The 20,735-nt window shown below is 36.7% G+C and overlaps 1 protein-coding gene across 2 annotated transcripts in view; it reads left to right on the top strand.

Annotated features, from left to right (window-relative positions):
• Nucleotides 1-20,735, top strand: part of MPP7 (MAGUK p55 scaffold protein 7) — a 289,619-nt gene that overhangs the window by 212,670 nt on the left and 56,214 nt on the right. The window contains exons 12-13 of one of the 2 annotated variants that reach the window (XM_087823717.1): nt 2,090-2,110; nt 3,249-3,290. The exons of the other annotated variant lie outside the window; for it this stretch is intronic. Of the exons in view, the coding sequence (XP_087679843.1) occupies nt 2,090-2,110; nt 3,249-3,290 (63 nt within the window). The remainder of the gene's footprint in view (nt 1-2,089; nt 2,111-3,248; nt 3,291-20,735) is intronic. 2 annotated transcript variants of the gene reach the window in all.

Genomic DNA, 20,735 nt, shown 5'->3' with positions numbered 1-20,735 from the left:
AGCCTGGGAAAGTTCTCCTGCCCTGTCATGCAGAGCTCATCAAATGTTCTTCATGAGAGTCTTTCCGCTACATTCTCTGAAGACAGCAAAATTGCTCTTTGTGACCTGTTGGTCTTTCTCTGCTTTTTATAATTTTCCCATCCTGCTCTTCGGTGCTTGAAGATGTAGAGAGTGGGCTCCTGAGGAGATGGCCCTGCCCCACTCTCCTGTCAGGGAAACACACTTGAGAGGTTGAAATTGCCGGGTTGGGACCAAGAGGCTGGCATGATGGGAGGCGGTGGGAGTAGACAGGAAACTTAAAGAAATATGTTTCCCTTGATCTCTCCCCCATCATGTGTTTTCTAGCTTGAAGTTTGAGTAATTAAAAAGCAATTTTGATGTGATAGTATCATATAGTGATTAAAAACTCAAGTCTGGAGTTGACTCGATGGGTCCAGATTCCAGTTTTGCTTCTTCTGAGACCTTCATTTCTCCATATCGCTGATTTCTCATCTGTAAAATGGGGATAGTAGTATTTGCCTCATAGAGTTGTTGGAGAATTAAATAAGTTTATGCATTTAATATACACAGAAAAGTGCCTTACCATAGTAAGAATCATGCCAGCATCCCAGCTCTCTTCCGAAATCAATCTTTTATGTAGTTTTCCTCTTTGTTCAAATTGGTAAGTGTAAGGAAATGTTCTTTGGCTTTTCTTACTGGATGTCTAGTAATGTCTCCAATGATATTTTATCGTGTGTATTTTATTAAGCTAAAATACCATTGTCTTCCTACTTAAGTATTGCATCAAGGAAATACTCCTTTGGGGACTTATGCAGTATATTCATGACCTTTTCTTAGAATATGAAATATACTATATGAATGTAAATTAGATATATTTATTTTGATTGTGAGTTAGGTTTGATGTTTTAATTTTGGGGTTTTGTGCGTGTGTGTGTATAACATGACTTTTATCATCTGCTTTACATGACACTCGTTCTTTAATCAATCTATCCTATTGTTCCTATCAGAAAATATACTGTGTAACAGTCTATGGCAGAGTGTATGAGATTGTAGACTGATCAGTCTTAAGCACCACTTGTATTATTTTCACCATTCCTTCTTGCTTGGCTTGGCTCGGCTCACCCATACCACATCATTTATTGTTTGTTTTCTAATAATTTGTTTAGATGCACATTGCTTTTCAGAGCTACTAAGAAATAAGTATAAACTCACAATGTGGGCGACTCATAATATGAGCCTGAATAATAATGGTTTGCTTCTCATTTTTGCTAATACCGTTCAAATAGAACCAATACAATTTGAGGACCCATAGGTATTTGAAAGTAAAGATAACATGGCACGCACTTTTCCTCAGTGTTTTCTTTGACTGTCATTCTGTAGTTTGGAGACAGAAGCGAGGAGAGAATTGTTCAGATCATTCATTCTCTCTATAAGGTCACGTAGCAAAATATGTTCTACCTTGACTTGCGGTTAGATTTTGCTTCTATTAAGTTGCCAGTTCTTTTTCCACCTTTACTTCAAGCTGAGTCTCCTGAGTCAAACGGACTCTTAAATTACTGCCCTATTAGTAATTTAAGAATTGTTTAGGGTTACTTTGTAAACTACCTTTCATCAAATAATATAGACAATGAAAATAAAAGCAAGTCTGCCTGACTCACTTCACATGTGTAGTAAGTTGATAATTGTCAGTTTATTATTCAATTTACAGGATATTTAGATACTTTAAGGGCAAGATTGGTTGTATCTAAGGTTTTCTTTTTTTTACTATTTTAATCATGAAATATCTTTAGTGTTGTACAGATTAGTTTACAAACAGAACTGTTCTATGAAAATAAATGTGATCCCCATAAATGAAGGTATTATTTCGAAAAAACACTGACTTTTTTTCTTGATTTTTTTCTCCATTTATACATTTAATAAGCTATATGAAGGCTTTATGTTTTTACTGCTTAAATATATACATTCTTTTTAGATCAAGACTACACTGCAATCTAAAATGCAGTTTTTCATAAATTCCACTTATTCATTGACTAATAATTTTAAAATATTTAAAATACATTTGTTTTTTTTTTCCTTTGGCCTTTCTAAGATGAGGAAACAGTTGAGTGTGGTAGGTGAATTTTTTTCCCCCCCCTTGATTGCCGCGTGTTTCTACTTTAATTGTATTTTCTGCACATTTAATCATTTTCTTTCTCATTTTCTTTGTGCTTCTCAGAGGAAATTAAAGGTACATGTATAAAAGCTTCCCTGCATAGTCTAGTAATTTTTTTTAGTACACATATGTGTGGGGCTAAATTGAATATACTAAGCAGTTTATAAAAGATTATTGTACAACCAAACTTCCAGCTTGACATTAAAGTACCAAAAGTCATGCTTTGACTTTGTTTCAGAAAGGAGTATACTTTTTTCCCTTCATATAGCAGATATACAGAAAGTAATTTGACATAGTACATTGTTTTTTTCTCTGTCAATAGTCTCAAATAATGGTGAATGAAGAAAATATTGTTATTTAAATATATCAAAAGACTTATTTTAACAGAAGAATGTGGGAGAATCTTCTCAACTATTTGATTTCTGCACAAGCTGTGCTGTTACTTCTGGAGGTATATTGTTGTGAAGGTTAGAGGCCTAAAATAATAAGTACTCCTCTACTGAAATTAAGTTTTTAAGACACACATAACCCAGTATTCATTTAAGTCCTAGAAATAATCAGTAAGACATTGTTTATTTTTAAATGTTTTCATCTGTTCATTTTTAAAACCAAAATAAATGTAGAAGTATTATGCCTTTATTTCTTTCCAACACAGAATCTCTTCTTATCAAAAGAAAGGATGTATCTTAATCTGAACCTTGCTGTCTAATCCAGCGAGCCAAATAATGCTATATTTTACATATTAGCAAAGAGCCTGATTTACAAAAATAAATTTACTTTGGGTATCAAGTGTTGTCATACCCTTAACTGTGAAAGTATAAACATCTCAGGCAAGTCTTTTATAATTTCCTTGGAACTGCAGCAAGGACCCTCTGAAGAAGGTTGGAAAAGGGTTGCATGATGTTTCAAAATGCTACTTTAAACTTAAATATAAAACAAAATGTTTTATGTTTAAGAGTGACATTGTGAGGGCTGTTCTCTGCTGTGCTTTACACAATTGTTTTAAGTAATTTATTTTTTTTGCATTTCTGGCTGGGCTTCTAACTTCTGCTTTATTTCTTGGCTTTTGTTCTGTATGCTTTTACACTCCACCCAGAAGATGCTGACTATGCTGGTAACAACAGCGGAACCTATCTAGGTGAGCAATTGGGCATGGAAGAGGATGTCTTTCTTTCTGTTGCTTTCTTCAAAACTATTATTTTATCCTAAATTAGTAGGTTTGCATTAGCATGCCCTGACGTTTAGTGGGGGTAGCATGAGCATTTATATTGCACAGGCTCAGTGGGTTGAACACAGAGGAATCCATAGTGCGCTTTGGTTATTATTCAAGAAGCTTTCCAGATGCTATGTTTTTGTAAACCATCATGTCACATATTTTTTGAGAGGGGATGAAAAAACATCTATTTGTGCTAAGTAATTTTACTTCATTAACGGTATCTGGACTTTTCTAAATTATCTGGTTAGCTGTGAATTATTCAAAGCTTTTAAACAACTTATGTCTTTCTGAATAACTTTTTGGTTATGTTTTCTAGTGGTTTATTATTCCCTTAACACTCCCCCCGATAACCGCTGAATGAACAACTCCAAATATAATTAAGCTTCATGATTAACTTGCTAATCTGTTTTGGGAGGAAAAATGTCTAGTTTAGAGATGCTAAGGAATATTATAAACAAAAGCCATGACCTATGAATTGTTAAAGGCTCAGATTTATCTTCATCTACATTTCCTTTCAGACCTTTCCCACCCTTGCTGTATATTGACACACTGACAAGTTCTCTACTTTCAGTCGTGAGAGGTAACAGTATAAAAACACAGATTAGAGAGAACTGCTTCCAGCTCATTTGCAGATTATATTTATGTACAGTTGATGCTTGAACAACGTGGGTTTGAACTATGCGGGTCCACTTACATGTGGATATTTTTCAATAAGCACATAGTCAGCCCTGTTTCCCCGGGTTTCACATCCACAGATTCAATCATCCATGGATCAAAAACAGTATTTTCCATCTGAGGTTGGGAGTTGGCAGATGTGTATGCATTATTCAGTGCCATTTTATAGAAGGGACATAATCATCCACAAGATTTGCTATCCATGTGTGGGAAGGGGTCATGGAACCAATCCCCCAGGTATACTGAGGGACAAATGAATTTTGGGGGAGTCAAAAATTATACATGGCTTTTGGACTAACCCCCGTGTACAAGGGTCAGCTGTATATGCTAATGCCTCTCAGTTATTGAAGTAATGTGCCAGATAATATATTTGGCATTTAATATATATTATCACTAATCCTGTGAGATTGGTGGTATTTTATGCACTTTACAAAAAGGAAATTGAGGGACCAGAAAGTATGAAGGATTTACCTAAGGACCTAAGGACAGTAAATGGCGCATTGTGGTTTCAGATCCACATCTGTGTAACTGTAATACCTGTACTCTGTTAAAATATGCTGCCCTCTAGTTTTTCATTCTACAAAACAAAAACAAAAAAACCCATGCAAAAAATATAAAGTATTCCAATTTTTAGCCTACAAAAACTAATTTACTAAGAGAGAATGGGATGATCAGAGAAAGTTATAATTCATTAATCCTTTACTCATTTTGGAACAACACAGTGTGCCAGATACTCTGTATATCAACCAACACCTCCCCTAATGTCCTCAGAAACTGTAGTCGCTTAAAACAGCGAGCATTTTTTATTCTCCCATTTTGTGGTCAGCCCAGTCATTTCGGCCTGTTAGCCTCATGAATCTTTGCAGTCTGATAGTTCGGCTGGAGTCTGGGGCAGTGGTGCTCAGCTAGGTGAACTTGTTTCTAATTCCTGTAGCTTTTTGCCCTCCAATAAGGTAGCATTATAGGGGCCTCAGGGTTCCAGAGTGCGACAGAGAAAGCGATCTCTGATAGGAAAGTGCTGTTGAAGCCTCTGCTCACATCACATCAGGTAATGTCCCATTAGCCACAACAGTCTCATGGCCAAGGCATAGTCCGTGTGGGAAGAGACCATGTGAGAGCTTGGATACTGGGAGAGGAGGTGAGACGGGCAGCCACGACTGCAAGCTGCTACCTCTCAAACAGAAAGAGGGATGTCTAGTCTCCTCATGTTAAGGGCTATATACTCTGTCAGTTAGATGGTAAGCATGTGTCTATCCAATGGAATATCTGTGGCATAAAGTTTTATATGATAAGTGTCACATAAAATACCATAATGCACAAGGAGAGGTGAACATCTCAGCCTAAGGCAGTGCAGTACTCAGCCCCACAAGAGATGACATTAAAACTGGGCTCCATGGATTAGGTGGAATTACAGTGCAGCAGGGGATGAAGGCAGAAGCTGTAACATGGAGAGAGATGACTGCTGCGGAGCACAAGGCATATTTAAGTTTAGGTGATATGTAGATGACAGGGCTGGAAATTTAGTGTGGCACTTAATAATGTGAGGTGTTCAGTGACAGGCTAAGTCATTTTCACATTTATTAATGTTTTGCCTGATTTTTGCACTCACATTATTTGTATAAAATTTTATTCAAAGAACAAAATATGGGTTTTTAATCTGTCTATTAAAGCATGTAGGAGTTTTATAAAATTATTTAATCAGTAGACGTGAAGCACAAAAAGCAAAGGTGATCAACAAGGTGGGTTTCTTCCAAGAGCTCAAAGAAAATGCCATTGGCTCTGGCAACAACTTCGTTGTTATCTGAAGTCAGTGATAACACCTGAGAAATAACTTTACTAGAAGCCAAATTGCAACATGTCAAGATGTAACAGTGGGCAGTGAAAGAAAGGTAGCAGCTGAGTTAAAGGTGCATTTGTATAGTTGAGGGTAGGAATATTCTAGTGGGAAAAGAAAATAGGATCAATTTTGTAGATAGAGATGATCCAACCAATGGATTGAATGTCTCAGGTAGGAAATAACTGGTTAGACAAAGCCCCAAGCAGACTAGATTAGATGGAATTAAGACTTTGGACCTGACTGGGCGTGGCTCAGCGGTTGAGCGTCGACCTAGGATCCAGGCGATCGGGGTTCGATTCCCGGTCAGGGCACATGCCCGGGTTGCGGGCTGGCAGCCGATCAATGACTCTCATCACTGATGTTTCTCTCTCTCTCTCCCTCTCCTTTCCTCTCTCTGAAATCAATAAAGATATATTTAAAAAAAAAAAAAAAAAACTTTGGGAGGGCTTTAGGTAAAAGAATTTGGCATTAGCAGGTGAAGTTAAGCATGCAGATAACTCATGACCCAGTAAAAATGTCTTTGGAAAAGGCCAAGGGCTTTGTGCTTCCAAGAGACCATTTACATCATCCAATTACAGATGAAAATAGGGAACCATCTACATAAAATGGGAATATGATGAATCATAAAATAATTCATATCAAACTGGTGGGCCACAATCGTTGAATTCTTTTGGCAAAAGATACATTTTGTTAGACACAAATTTGAGAAATTTCATGTAAAAATTTCTGGCTCCTTTGACAAAACAAAAGATTTGGCCAAACTAGGTCTTCATTTTTCAACTAATAATTAGCTGCTGCAGTTGAGTTACAACTGGCTCCTTAAATAGAACACAAGTTTTCCAGTTCAACACAGTCCCTACCACTCCTCATAGTCTTGCCAATGCTGAGACAGGATCTCAATAGACATTCTCCTTACACTTAGGTTTGTGCTTGTGTTATAATAATGAAGTATTTCCTTGTATTCATGTTCTCAAATGTGGGAAAATAAAAGTAACCAAAGAGTATCTAAAGAAAAATGGGACAATCAGTTTCTTCAAGGACTGAATGTTGTGCACATGTATTAGTGTTGCTATGGCCAGTGTGGGTCAGTGGTTAGAGTGTCAGCCTGCACACCAAAGGGTTGCGGGTTCAATTCCCAGTCAAGGGCATGTACCTGGGTTGCAGGTTCGATCCCCAGTGGGGCCACCTGCAGGAGGCAATGAATTGATTTGTTTTTCACATCGATGTTTCATTCTCTCTCTCCCTCCCTCCCTCCCACTCTCTCAAAATCAATGGAAAAAATACCCTCGGATGAGGTTTAGCAACAACAAAAGAAGTATTAGTGTTGACAGAATGCAACTGAAGATTTTTCTACTTATCTAGCTTCCATAAGGTTTTGGGGGTAGATACCCAGAAGAGGGGTTGCTGGACATACGGTAACTATTCTTAATTTTTTGAGAAACCTCCATACTGTTTCCGTAGTGGCTATACCAATTTAGATTCCCACCACTTGTTTTTACTTGTCTTGTTGAGAATAGCCACTCTAACAGGTGTGAGGTGATAGATATCTCATTGTAGATTTGCATTTCCCTAATAGCTAGTGAAGTTGAACATCTTTTCATATATCTGTTGGTCATTTGTATGTCTTCTTGAGAGAAATGTCTGTGCATTTTAAATTGGATTTTTGTTGTTGTTGTTGAGTTGTATGAGTTCTTTATACATTTTGGATATTGACCCCTTGTTGGAACTGTTTGTAAATATCTTCTCCTATTTGGTTGGCTGCCTTTTCATTTTGTTGGTGGTTTCTTTTACTGTGTAGAAGCTTTTTAGTTTGATATAGTCCCATTTGTTTAGTTTTGTTTTTACTTCCCTTACCTTTGGGGTCAAATTTAAAAAATCCTTTCTAGGACCATGGTACGTAAGTTTAGTACCTATGTTTTCTTCTATGTAATTTATTGTTTCAGATCTTATATTTAGGTCTTTGTTCCATTTTAGTTAATTTTTGTACATGGGGAAAAACATTAGTCTAGTTTCATTCTTTGTATGTCGTTTTCCAGTTTTCCAAGCACCATCTATTGAAGAAGATTTCTTTTCATGTCTTGATGTAATATCCCTTTTATCATTATAAAATGTTCATTTTGTCTATTCTTACCATTTTTATCTTGAAATCTATTTTGTCAGATATAAGTATAACTGCACCAGCTTTTCTCTGGATGCTGTTTGTTTGGAGAATCATTTTCTTTTTTTATTATTTTTTTAATCCTTACCCGAGGATATGTTTATCGAGAGGGAGGGTAGGGGAGAGAGAGAGAGAAACATCGATTGGTTGCCCCCCATGCATGCCCCAACTGGGGATTAAACACAAAGCCCAGGTATATGCCCTGACCTCGAAAGGAACCTGCAACCTTTTGGTGTACAGAATGACACTCCAACCACCTGAACAACAGGCCAGGGCTGGAGAATCATTTTCCACCCTTTCACTTGGAGTCTATATTTGTCTTTGCAGCTGAGATGTGTGTCCTAAAGGCAGCATATGGTTGGGTTTTGTTTTTTAAATGAGCCTGCTACTCTGTGCCTTTTTATTGGTGAGTTCAGTTCATTTGCATTTAGGGTGATGATTGTCGTATGAGGATTTCCTATAGCCATTTTATCTTTGTTTTCTGGTAGCTCTGTATGTCCTTTGTCTCTTTTCCCTTGTGTTTCTGTCTGTTCTTTTAGTTTGTTGATAATCTATAATTTTTTCCTGTTCTTTTTTTAAGTTATGTGTCTCAGTTTTGGATTTTTTCATGTGGTTACCATTAGATTTATGCAAAAGAAAGTTTCATATGTACAGTAGTCCATTTTCTTCTGAATGCATCTTATCTACATTCCCCTTTGCAAATTCAGACCTTTACCCCCTCCTCTTTTATGTTTTTTGTTGTTATAAATTATCCTTATTCATTTCTGAACTAAAGTACCTGTCGTCTTCCTCTCTTTTTAAAAATGTTTTTACCCCCTTTAACAACCTTTGTGTGATATTTAAGTGTATAGTACCTTATTCTGAAAAAGGGTTGTACTGTCCTACTCTGGTCTATCTGTTAGTAATCTTATAGTTTTTTATCCTTTTGTTCTTTGTTTCAGGTAAAATAACCCCCTTGAGTATTTGCTGTAATGGAGATGTTTTGGTGGTAAATTTCCTCAGCTTCTGTATGTCTGGAAAAGTCTATTTCTTCTTCATATTTAAAAGATAACTTTGCCGGATATATTATTTTTGGCTGGCAATTTCTTTCCGTAATTTGATTATTTGATTCCACTGTCTCCTAACTTGTAGGGTTTCTGCTGAGAAATCCAATGATAATCTATGGGATTTCCTTTAGGTTAATGTCTTCTTTTCCCTGACTGCCTTGAGAATTCTTTTTTTCTCATTAATTTCTGACAGTTTTAATATAATGTGCCTTGGAGAAGGCCTTTTTTGGATTGAGATAATTAGGTGTTCTGTTTGCTTCTTAGATTTGAGGATTTACTTCTTTTCATAGGTTTGGAAAGAAGTTCTCATCAACTGTTTGTTTGAATCAGCTCTCTATTCTCATCCTTCTCTCTCTTCTCCTTCAGATATACTTATTATTCTTATATTTCTCTTTCTGATGGAGTCAGATAGTTAGTTCTCGTAGAGTTCTTTCTTTTTTCTTTCTTCTTTCTTTCTATACTCTTAAGTCTCTCTCTTTTTAAGTTTATTTTCTAGGTATTTTCTTTCTGAGCTGCCTCATTACCTTGGTTATTCATGTCATTTGATGGAGTCCTCTGTCTAGACTTCTCTAGTAGATTGATAAGAAATCCCTCTTTCGTTTTCCAGTAGGTGGCAAAGAATCCAAATGTTTTAGTTTCTCTTATACCCGTCTGGCTTTTTAGATCACTGTGGACAATGGAAGATGTCCTGTGTTCCCTGGGAAGGTAGGCTTCCCCTCTATGACCTGCCTCCTTGGTCTCATGGCACCAACTGGACGGAGAATATGGTGGGCATTGGGGTTTCAAATCTGTGAAGTCCCAGCACTGCTAACTGCAACCAGGGGCTGCCAGCAGTGCAGCTGCGATGGGTGGGGGCAGAGTTAGCTGGGAAAAGCTAGCTGGTACTTTTGTGGCTTTGTTCTCCCAGTAATGGCAGACATTATTAGCCTCTCCTCTGTTATCTGCACATTGGGATTAGCCCCAGTGTGCACATTCAGATGTTTCAATGCACGGATCTCTCAGAAATGTTTGTGTGTTGTACAGGGAATACTTTGTTGAATTATAGCTGTTCGAATTGTTGTAACTTCTAGGAGAGAGACCAAGGGGACTTCTCATGCCATCATTCCTCTGATGTTCGCCTTACTGTGCCTAATTTATAGGCTAAACTTTATCATAGGTATATATATATATGTAAGAAACAACATAGTTTATACTTACGGTTTGGTACTATCTGAAATTTGAAGCATCTACTGGGAGTCTTGGAACATGTTCTCCTGGGAGAGAGGACAATTACTGTGTTATTTTTATACCATTACATTACATTATTACCTTGTTATTATTACATTAAACACATTGACTGTTTTGTGGCATTCTGCTTTTCTTCAATAGCCAATCCTCAGAATTCTTACAGATTTTATGCATTTTTAAGAGATCTCATAAACAAAGTGATAATATAAATGACAGACCTATTTTATGGTAAAAAAAAGTATTATTTAGTAAACATCTTAAAATATACTGTGACTTAGTGCAATATTTGAATTTTTGTTAGTGGGTCTTTTCCCTTAAAAATAATTTTTTTGCCTTTTTTTTCTATCAGGTCCTTTATCAGTTTCCTGTCATGTCCTTCAGGTCTTTTGGTTGATTTTACGTTTTTCTATGCAAGTTTTATAGCGTGGAGATATTTTCATTTTTATAGCCAAAACTGTGACTTGTTTCCTTCCTGTATCCTAAGTTTTCTTTTGGATTCCTCACTCCAAAATTTTCGAAAGTATTTTTAAAATTTATATTTTTATCAAAGTAATATATGCTTTAGTTTGAAGCTTATGAAATTGCTATTTTGTAGATCAAAAAACAATAGAAGGTACCAGTTTCATGTGGCTCTATTTAGTACATTATTTTAAAAGTCAAATAGTATTAATTGTAATTCTTGAAACCCAAATAGGAGTCTCTGTCCCTCTTCCTCTCTAGTCCCAGGTCCTCCCTCAAGAGAAAACCACTTTAGCTCTGATTAGCAGTTTTTTCTGGCATATACAGAATATAAATTTCTTACAATGTTATATCTATATTTTTTCCTAATTTTTATTGAGTGCCTAGACTGTTCTAGGCACTGGACTTTCAAGAGAGATAAAATCAAAGACCATTTCATAGAGCTTCCATATTGGGGGTAGGAATGGAGACAAACAACTCATTTAATATGGTACATGGTAATTTCTATGAAGAAAAGTAAAGCAGAAATGGGATAATGGGGGAGATGCAGAAATGTGGTTTTAAATTTCAGTAGGGGGTTAAGGAAGGCCTTCCTTAGACTGTCATGTTTCATTGAAAACCTGAAGGGAGCCCTGGGGAAAACGAGTATGCCAGAGAGTGCAAAGGCCTGAGATGGGGCCCTGATGTGTCTCAGGATCAGTAAGGAGACTATTGTGGCCAGGGCAGAGTGAACAAGGGAGGAACTGACAGGTTGTTGACGTAGCAGAATGGTTGTGGACTGGGAGGAAGCAGATAGGGTGATTCTTTGGCTCCTCTGTGTGAGATGGGGAATCATGGAAGGATTCTGACAGAGCAGTGACATGAGGAGACATATATTTAAGGATCACTCTGGCTGATCAGTTGAGAATGCCTGGAAGGGAGCAAGGGCAGAAGCAGGGACCCATATGGTAATCCAGGTAAGAAATGATTGTGGTTTGAACCAAGATATTATCAGTGGAGGTAGTGAGAAGATCTGTGATTCTAGATATGTTTTGAAGGTGGAATTGACAGGATTTTCTGACAGATTGGAGGCTCAGAAGGAGTGTATTGTTTTTGGACTTAGTAACTTCAAGGATGGAGTTATCATCTACTGAGATGGGAAAGACTGCAGAGGAAAGTGTTGGGAAAGAGGCCAGGTATTCCATTTGGAATATATTGAGCTTAAAATATCTAAACAGTTGTCAAATAGGCAATTGGCTATTGGTAGGTGGCTTTGAATTCAGGCTATTGACTTAGAAGTTGTCAAAGTCAGATCAAATTTAAAGCCATGAAGCTGGATGAGATCACCAGGGCATTAATATAGGTATATAGGCAAGAAAAGAACTCAAAGTGAAGTAGAAGAAAAACCTGGAGTGTGATTTTCTATTAGTCATGTAAAGTTCCAAGGTGGAAGGAATGGTCAGCTCTGACAAATGCTGCTGAAGGTCAAATAAGATGATGAAAGAGAACTGACCTTTTATTTACAATGAGGAAGTTATCAGCAACCTTGATGGAACAGTGTTGGTAGTTTGGTTGGGTTGAAAAGCACTTGACAAAAAATCTTTTTGTGACAAAAACTTAACAAGCTAAGAGTAGAAGGGAATTTCTTCAGCCTGATAAAGGCCATCTACTAAAACCCTACAGCTAACAGCATACTTACTAGTGAAAGACTGAATGCTTTCCTTATGAGATCAGAAACTACACAAAGATATACATTTTGCCACTTAATTTAATGTGGTACTGGAGGTGCTAGCCAGAGCAGTTAGGCAAGGAAAAGAAAGAAAAGGTCTCGAGATTGGAAAGGAAATAAGTAAAACTATTTGAAGATTATTCCATCTTCTATCTAGAAGATCCTTCTGTTACCTCAGTTGAGATTATCATATGGATTATTTTCTTCATTCTGCTAACATAGTGTATAACATTGATTGATTTTTTTTAATGGATATTTTACTCTACCCCCCCCCCCAGGCCTTCACCACACTGTTGTCTGTGTCCATGGGTTATGCATATATGCATATAAGTTCTTTGATTAATCTCTCCCCACCCACTCCCTGACCCCCATCTTCCCACTTAGATTCATCAGTCTGTTCCATGCTTCTGTGTCTCTGGATCTATTTTTTTCCTTAGTCTCTTTTGTTTATTAGATTCCACATATGAGTGAGATCATGTAAGACTGAATCAGAGAGAATCAGAAACCTAAATAGGCCAATAACAACTGATGAAATTGAAGCAGTAATAAAAAAAACTCCCAGTAGACAAAAGCCCTGGTCCAGGTGGCTTCACAGGGGAGCTTTCTAATTCTTTAAGTGGTAGGGTTAGATAGTTTACTAAAAATTTTTCTTGCTTTTTGAGGTAGGCCTGTAGTGCTATAAACTTCCCTCTTCGGACTACTTTCACTGTGTCCCATAGATTTGGGGTTGTTGTGTGTTCATTTTCATTTGTTTCTAGGAAGTTTTTGATTTCTTTCTTGATCTTATTGGTAACCCATTCATTTTTTTAATAACATGCTATTTAGCATCCATGTGTTTGAATGTTTTTGAGTGTTTTTACTGTAGTTGACTTCTAATTTCATGCCATTATGATGTGAGATGCTTGATATGATTTCAATCTTCTTGCATTCGTAGGCTTGTTTTGTGTCCCAGTATGTGATCTTTGAGAATGACCCATGTGCACTTGAGAGGAATGTGTATTCTGCAGCTTTGGGGTGAAATGTTCTGTAAATATCAGTTAAATCCATCTGATCTAGTGTGACCTTTAAAGTCACTATTTCTGTGTTGACTTTTTGTCTGGAAGATCTATCCAGTGAAGTCAGTGGGGTGTTAAAGTCCACGACTATGACTATATTGCTGTTGATCTCTCCCTTAAAGTCCTTGAGGTTATTATTGACAGGTTCTTATTTATTGCCATTTTAATTCCTTATGCCTATGTTTCTCACTCTGTCTCTTCTTACTATTATAGCAGTCCCTTTAACATTTTTTGCATTGCTGGTTTGGTGGTGATAAATTCCTTTAGTCTTTTTTTGTCTGGGAAGCTCTTTATTTCACCATCTATTTTTGAATGATAGCCTTGCTGGATAGAGTAGTCTTGGTTTCAGATCCTTGTTTTGCATTACCTTGAATACTTCATGCCATTCCCTTGTGGCCTATAGAGTTTCTGATGGAAGCTGTGACAGCCTTATGGGAGCTCCTTTGTAGGTAACAGCTTGCTTGGCTCTTGCTGCCTTTAATATTCTCTCTTTGTCTTGCATTTTTGGCATTTTAATTATGATGTGTCTGGGCCTTGGCCTCTTTGGATTCTTCTTGCTTGGGACTCTCTGTGCCTTCTGAACTTGTGTGACTTTTTTCCTTCAACAGGTTAGGGAAATTTTCTGCTATTATTTCCTCAAACAGGTTCTCTAACCCTTGCTTACTTTGAGCCTCTTCTCACTCTCCTGTAATGTGAATATTGTTACATTTGCATGTTGTCCCACAGCTCCCTTAAATTGTCCTCCTGTTTTTTAATTGTTTTTTTCTTTTTGGATCTCTGATTGAGGGATTTTTTTTGCACTGTCTTCTAATTAGCTGATCCTATCCTCAGCTTCCTCTAATCTGCTGTTTATTCCTTCTAATGTATTCTTTATTTCTGCTATTCCATTCTTCATTTCTTTCATAGTTTCCATATCTTTTTTCATGCTGTTGAGGGTCCTTACAATCAGTATTCTGAACTCTATATCTGATAGATTGCTTATCTCCATTTAATTTAGCTCTTTTTCTAGAGACTTCTCTTATTCTTTCATTTGGGGTTTGTGGTTTTTTTTTGTCTGCCCATTTTGGCTGCCTATTTGAGTTTGTTTCTCTGTATTAGGTGGATCTGCTAGGACTCTTAGTCTTTTTGGAGGGTCTCTGGTGCAGGTCAATGTCAGATGCAGTTTGTGACTAGCCCTGAGTACCCTTTTTGGAGCTATCAACAACCCTTGGCTTGAGGTCCCGTCTGTTGGGGCTGGGTGCATTTGGACAGGACTAAGATGCACACCAAAGTCTGCTTTCCAAGTCCCTGGTCCAGAAGCAGATGAGGCAAAGACTCAGCACTCTGAAGTCTGCCTCTGCCTGCAGGCTGATTAATTTTATTCTCTTAATGAGCTTCAGGCTGTAGAAACTCCTCTGGGTAGGGCGAGAGGCTTTCCAGCAGGGTGGGGCAATTGCTCCCCCCCGCCCCAGGCAAAAGCAGCAAATTGTGTGCCTGAGAAAGATGTCCTCTGCAGTATGGGGGAAAGGTTTGGCATAGGCATCCAGAGGAGTGTCTTCTGATCTCAATCTCCAGGGCGTACAACTCTAGATTCTCCTCACACAGCTCCCGTCCATTCTGCCCAAGGTGAGTGGCTGGCTGCACATGAAACTTTGTGTGTTGGCCCTTTAAGGAGGTGCCTGCAGTTCCAACCTCTCCCTGGCAGACAGAAACCCAGCTGCTTTTCGCAGCCAAATGTTATGTGGGCACCTTTCTCAGTTCTGGTGCTCTGGGCTGGAAGCCCAGCCTGGGATTTAGGCCCCAGAGTCTTCAGTGGGAACCCTCACAGCTGAGATACTCCTCTGGGCCTTCAGCTGCTGCCTGTGGGAGCCCAGCCAGCCGTCTTCACACCTCCACACTCCCTACCAGTCTCTATGTGGTCTCTTTTCCTCCTTTGTTAAAATGAGGGTGCTCTCCTAGCTCATCTTGAGTTGCAATTGGTTATTCAGGATGTTTTTTCTAAGTTTTAGTTGTATTTCCAGTTTCTTCCCAGGAGAGCGTCAGTGTAGCTTCCACTCAGTCTGCTGCCGCCATCTTTAATCTCCAACATCGATTGATTTTTATATGTTGACCCAACTTTGCATTCTTATGATAAATCCCACTTGCTCGTAGTATATAATCCTTTCTATATATTGCTGAATTTGGTTTGCTAGTATTTAGAGGATTTGGGATAATTGATTGTAGATTTTCTTCTTGTGCTGTCTTTCTCTGATTTTGGTTATCAGGATAATACTGACCTCATGCACTGAGTTGGGAAGTGTTCCCTACTTTTCTTTTAAGCACTTATAAAGAATAGTTTTAATTATTAAACGTTTGATAGAATTCACTACTAAAGCCATCTGGTCCTGAGCTTTTCTTTGTGGGAAATATTTTGATTACCAGTTCAATCCCTTTCCTTGTTAATTGTCTATTCAGACTTTGTATTTCTTTTTTCAATTTCAGTAGTAAATCTCTAGGAATATGCCCATTTCATCTAGACTGTCTAATTTGTTAGCATACAGTTGTCCATAGTATTTCCTTGTAATCATTTTATTTCTTCAAGTTTGGTAACAGTATCCTCTCTTTTGTTCCCAGTTTTAGTAATTTGGGTCCTCTCTCTCCCTCTCTCTCTCTCTCTCTCTCTCTCTCTCTCTCTCTTAATCCTCATCTGAGGATATGTTTTCCATTGCTTTTCAGAGAGCAGAAGGGACAGAGAGAGAGAAAAACATCGATGTGAGAGAGACACGTTAGTTGGTTGCCTCCTGCACGAGCCTCAACAAGGGCCAAGGATCGAGCCTACAACCAAGGTATGTGCCCTTGGCCAGGCTAGAACCTGAGACCCTTCAGTTCACGGGCCAGTGCTCTCACCCCTGCGCCATATCAGCTAGGGCTTCTTTAATTGGTCTGTGTAGGTAAAGGTTTGTCCATTTTGTTAGTCCTTTTGAACAACCAAAATTTGGTATTGTTGATTTTTCTCTATTCTGATGATTTTAAAATGGTACACATGGTTTCTGTATTAATGAGGAAATGTCACTTTATTCTAAAATTTTAACATTATCTTCTAATCTGCTGTATTACTGAGGAAATAGAATGTATATGTGATATAGATATATTATATATCTATATCTATATTATATTTGTATATCTAATATAGGTATAGATATAGATGTCTATATCTATTATAGATACATAATTTTGTATATGAGGAGAAAGAGATATTAAAAAGTTGGCTGACATGATTGTGGAGTAAGTCAGAATCAGCAGCATAGGCTGTCTGGAGGCTGTAGAACCCGAGACGAATTGTAGTTCAACCCCAAGGCCATCTGACGGAATTCCTTCTTGCTCAGGGGAGGTTAACCTTTTTCAGCTGATTGGGTGAGGCTCACCCGCATTATGGAGGGTAATCTGCTTTATTCACAGTCTGCTGAGCTAAATGTTAATCTCATCCAATAAACACTTTCATGGAATCCTATAGAGTACTGGCTGAGCAGGTGTCTGAGCACTGTGGCCCAGCCAAGGTGACACAAAATTAACCATTTTCCATTCCCCTACTCCTGTTTAAGTAGATCTGTGGTAATTATTATATTGAGGGAAAAATTATCCTTTGGAGATTTGATATGTCTTTTACATAAGTGTTTCTCTCACTGAAAGAAGTAATTTAAACAATACACGTGGGCAACAAAATGGAATGGATTTGTAATGTATTAGTCACTACATATCATACAAATGACCATAATATTCTAGGGTACATCAAATCCCAGCAGACATCACTACTTTCACAGACACATTGTAGTGCCACTGGTTTTAAAGAACTTCCAGGCACACAGGATGCATCTGTACCCATTCTCAGCACATGGCACCTTTACCAGTTCTAGGAAAGTTCTGGAAAATGGTCAAGGAAGTTTCAAGAAGTTTAGCTTTCTCATGAGGTCTTTTCCAACAACTATTTAGAATTTCTGAGACCCTGGCTTTTTTTAGAACCTTACCCTTGCCCCTAACCCACCTTCACATCCTGTATCTCCTGAGTCCACAGGAGAGGATACACCGAAGTGGTCTAACTTGCACCCAAAATACACCTGAATCAAAAATTACACCACCCAGGGGCTACTTATAGACCTATGACCACTATTCATCTAAACTAGCCAATAGCCCAGTGAATACATTATTTTTACTTTCTTTGAAGTGTATAAAAATTAAGCACAAAACAGTAACCTGATTGATGACCAGTTGCATTTTTGACAAATACATTCCATTTCAAAATGATCTAAGTGGACTCTTTTGAAAGAAGTAACATTATAATACTCCAAAAATTGAATGTCTGTCTGTATAATAATTATATATTAAAACCATATTTAATCATCTATCACTGATACGAATGCATACTGTGTGGTATGATTCTTACTAATGCATAACATACCGCGTTTTGTAGAGGTTAGTGTATTTATCAAAAGATATTTGGCTATTATTATTGGAAGGAAGGAAAAATGCTCACTGAGTGGGCATTGTAAGTTGTATGGTAGTTGCCAAACATTTTATAATAACAACATGAAGGTAAATTGATAGTATGCTGTAAATATGAATTGTAGAAAATTGCACCTTAAAAGGTTGAATTCCTATAAGTCAAAGGCTGACTATATAAAATTGTCAAACCATTGACTTTATATATTTCAGATATATATTTCATTTCTATTTAATTATGTATGTGTGTATATATATATATATATATATATACATATATATGTATATATTTCATTTAGCTTTGGGGGGATAGTGTGGAAGGTAGTATATTTTTGGTGTGTGTCTGTCTCTGTTGGAGTCCAAAGGGTAATTGTTTCAGTGGTACAAGGTCTGCTTTAAAGATTCTCTCTCCTTTTTTTCTAATGCAGTACAAAATAGTCCATGCAAAGAGGAATGTTTTTTAACATTGGTAAGAATTACAGACTGTTTTTCTTCTGGTTAATTCATTATAGAAATCTTGTTATAATCAATTCACAAAGCACTGCTTATCATACATCTGTCTTCAAACATAATTTCTTGCAAGTGGTTTCCTGAAAAATCATCAGGTTTTCTCCACTGCTGCCTTGCTGGAGTACTTCATGCATTCTTTTAAAACAAGATCAGTTTTGGGACTTATGTGAGTTAAGGCTGTTCTTTCTATTTAACAGAAGTGTTTACCATAAAGTTCAATAAAAACAAAACTGACCATTTGCTCTCATTTCTTTTAAATATTATTATTTACCCATCTCCACTTCTATGTTTTTTTCTAATCCTGCTTCTTAATTCTTTTATCTGTAAACACTACTGATCCTCAACAAGTTACATTGCCTATTTTTTAAACCGTGCAAAAATTCCCATTTTCGCCAATATTCAACCATTTTATTAAAGAACATTATGTAGGTAAATAAAGCTCTGTCTAATTATACTGTCTCAATATGTTTCCAAAAAAATAAAATTTATATAAAGAGAACATTTAGAAGTGTTCTGTCAGAAATGGTACAGGTTCTTTCTTGAACAAGAGAGAACTCTGCATAATCTCAACATGTCTGGAATTCTACTTGGAAATATTTTTTTCTGTCAGAAGAAACCATTCCTGCTTGGAGAATTTTAGGTTGCATAGACTCAACTTAAAAAAATACATTAAAATTTCAAATCCAATTTTCCCTTCTTTTCAGAACTACATTTTTATATTCAAGTTTATGTGTGCAAACTGTATTTTTTCCTAATTTTGAGAGAGTGTAAATAAGAACTCATTTCTTTATTAGCTGGCTGGCAGAAAATTAAATTCTCATATGGTTTCTCTTTTTTATGGTAATGTTGTGCTATGCTTTAAAAATAAAGTGTCAGTGGTATCAGGAAAACTTTTTAAGACCAAGTAAATGTTTTTCCCTTGGAAATTGCAAGTTGATATCTTATATTAGCTTCCATGATTTCATTAGGTACTTTGAATTTCTATTCTTAACTTGAGGTGAGTTGAAAGATTATGGCATTTCAGCATTTAAGTTTTATTGAGAGCAACTTTGAACCTGTAACATTCCAGAAATGAATTTTCTGTTACTTTGTCCAAAAGCGTTTTCCCTTTCATATATACAACTGGCATCTGTATGGTTGGTAAATGTAATCCATGATAGCGTATGTTTCTCTGGAGATTTTTTCCTCCCGACACTGTTTTATAAGATGAATATAGAAGCTGACCCACCCAGCTTCTTCAGATCTTAGTAACTTTCATAGTTCTGCATTGGCATTTCTTTTCAGTTTGAACCCCCTCCCAAGATTTTCACTTGTTTGTCACTTTAAGGTGTTCTTAATTCTGCCCCATTGTCTTTCAGATAATTTTATGATTGGCATACTGTAGGAGCATCATTTCAACAATAACTTTGTCCTAGGATCATGTTACTACATAGTTTTTACATGTCTGTTACAATTTACATCATTATATCAACATTGGCTTTATATTAAAATGTTGATTTTAATGGAAATTTTCAATGTTTTGTTGTTAGGAGCCTAACACTGTATAATAGTTTTCAGCTGCTTAGTTTTTATTAATGTCTACATGTGTGTGTTTTTAATCTTCTTTAAAAGGTCATTTATATTAAAATTTTCTCTTCCTTGTAATTAAGGTACCGATTGAACTAGTTAAATATTTGCTTGGTCAAATTAATCCAGTGTTTAAAGATGCAAAAAAAATTTTTTTGTACAGTATTTTTGGTAGTTCTCTTAAATTAAAAAAAAAAAAAAATTCCACATTTTAGTATATTAAGACAAGAAAAGATAAAATGTTTATTTTTATCTCCTTTTAAGAAAGTAAGTAGTTTTCATAATTGTATCTGCATCAAATAAATGTATTTTTAAATTAGAAACTTTAGAATGGATTCTTCTATAAATGTCTAATTTTTGAGGTACCTGTGATCAGTATTGTTCTGTTATGACTCAAAGAGATTTCACTGAGACTCTTCTTTTCCCATTCTACAAATATCTATAAAATTTACACGTTAAAAGCTTATTACTAATAAAAACATTGAGAATGCACAGTATCTGATGTTACTAGACAAGTTTGGTTACATAAAAGAAGGATTGGTTACATAGCCAAAGATTGAAAGGGTCCCATTTGAAAATTTATTTCCTTTGAATTATCAGAAAAGCATGTATGACTTCACTTTCCTTCACGTGTGTCTTTTTGAGGTTGTTCATTGTTGGTGGAGTTACCT

Source organism: Miniopterus natalensis, chromosome 1 (genome assembly GCF_054644295.1).
Source record: "Miniopterus natalensis isolate mMinNat1 chromosome 1, mMinNat1.hap1, whole genome shotgun sequence".
In the NCBI taxonomy this organism is placed as follows: Eukaryota; Metazoa; Chordata; class Mammalia; order Chiroptera; family Miniopteridae; genus Miniopterus; species Miniopterus natalensis.
Note: the sequence above shows the minus strand (reverse complement) of the source record. Positions and strands in the feature narration are given on the sequence as shown.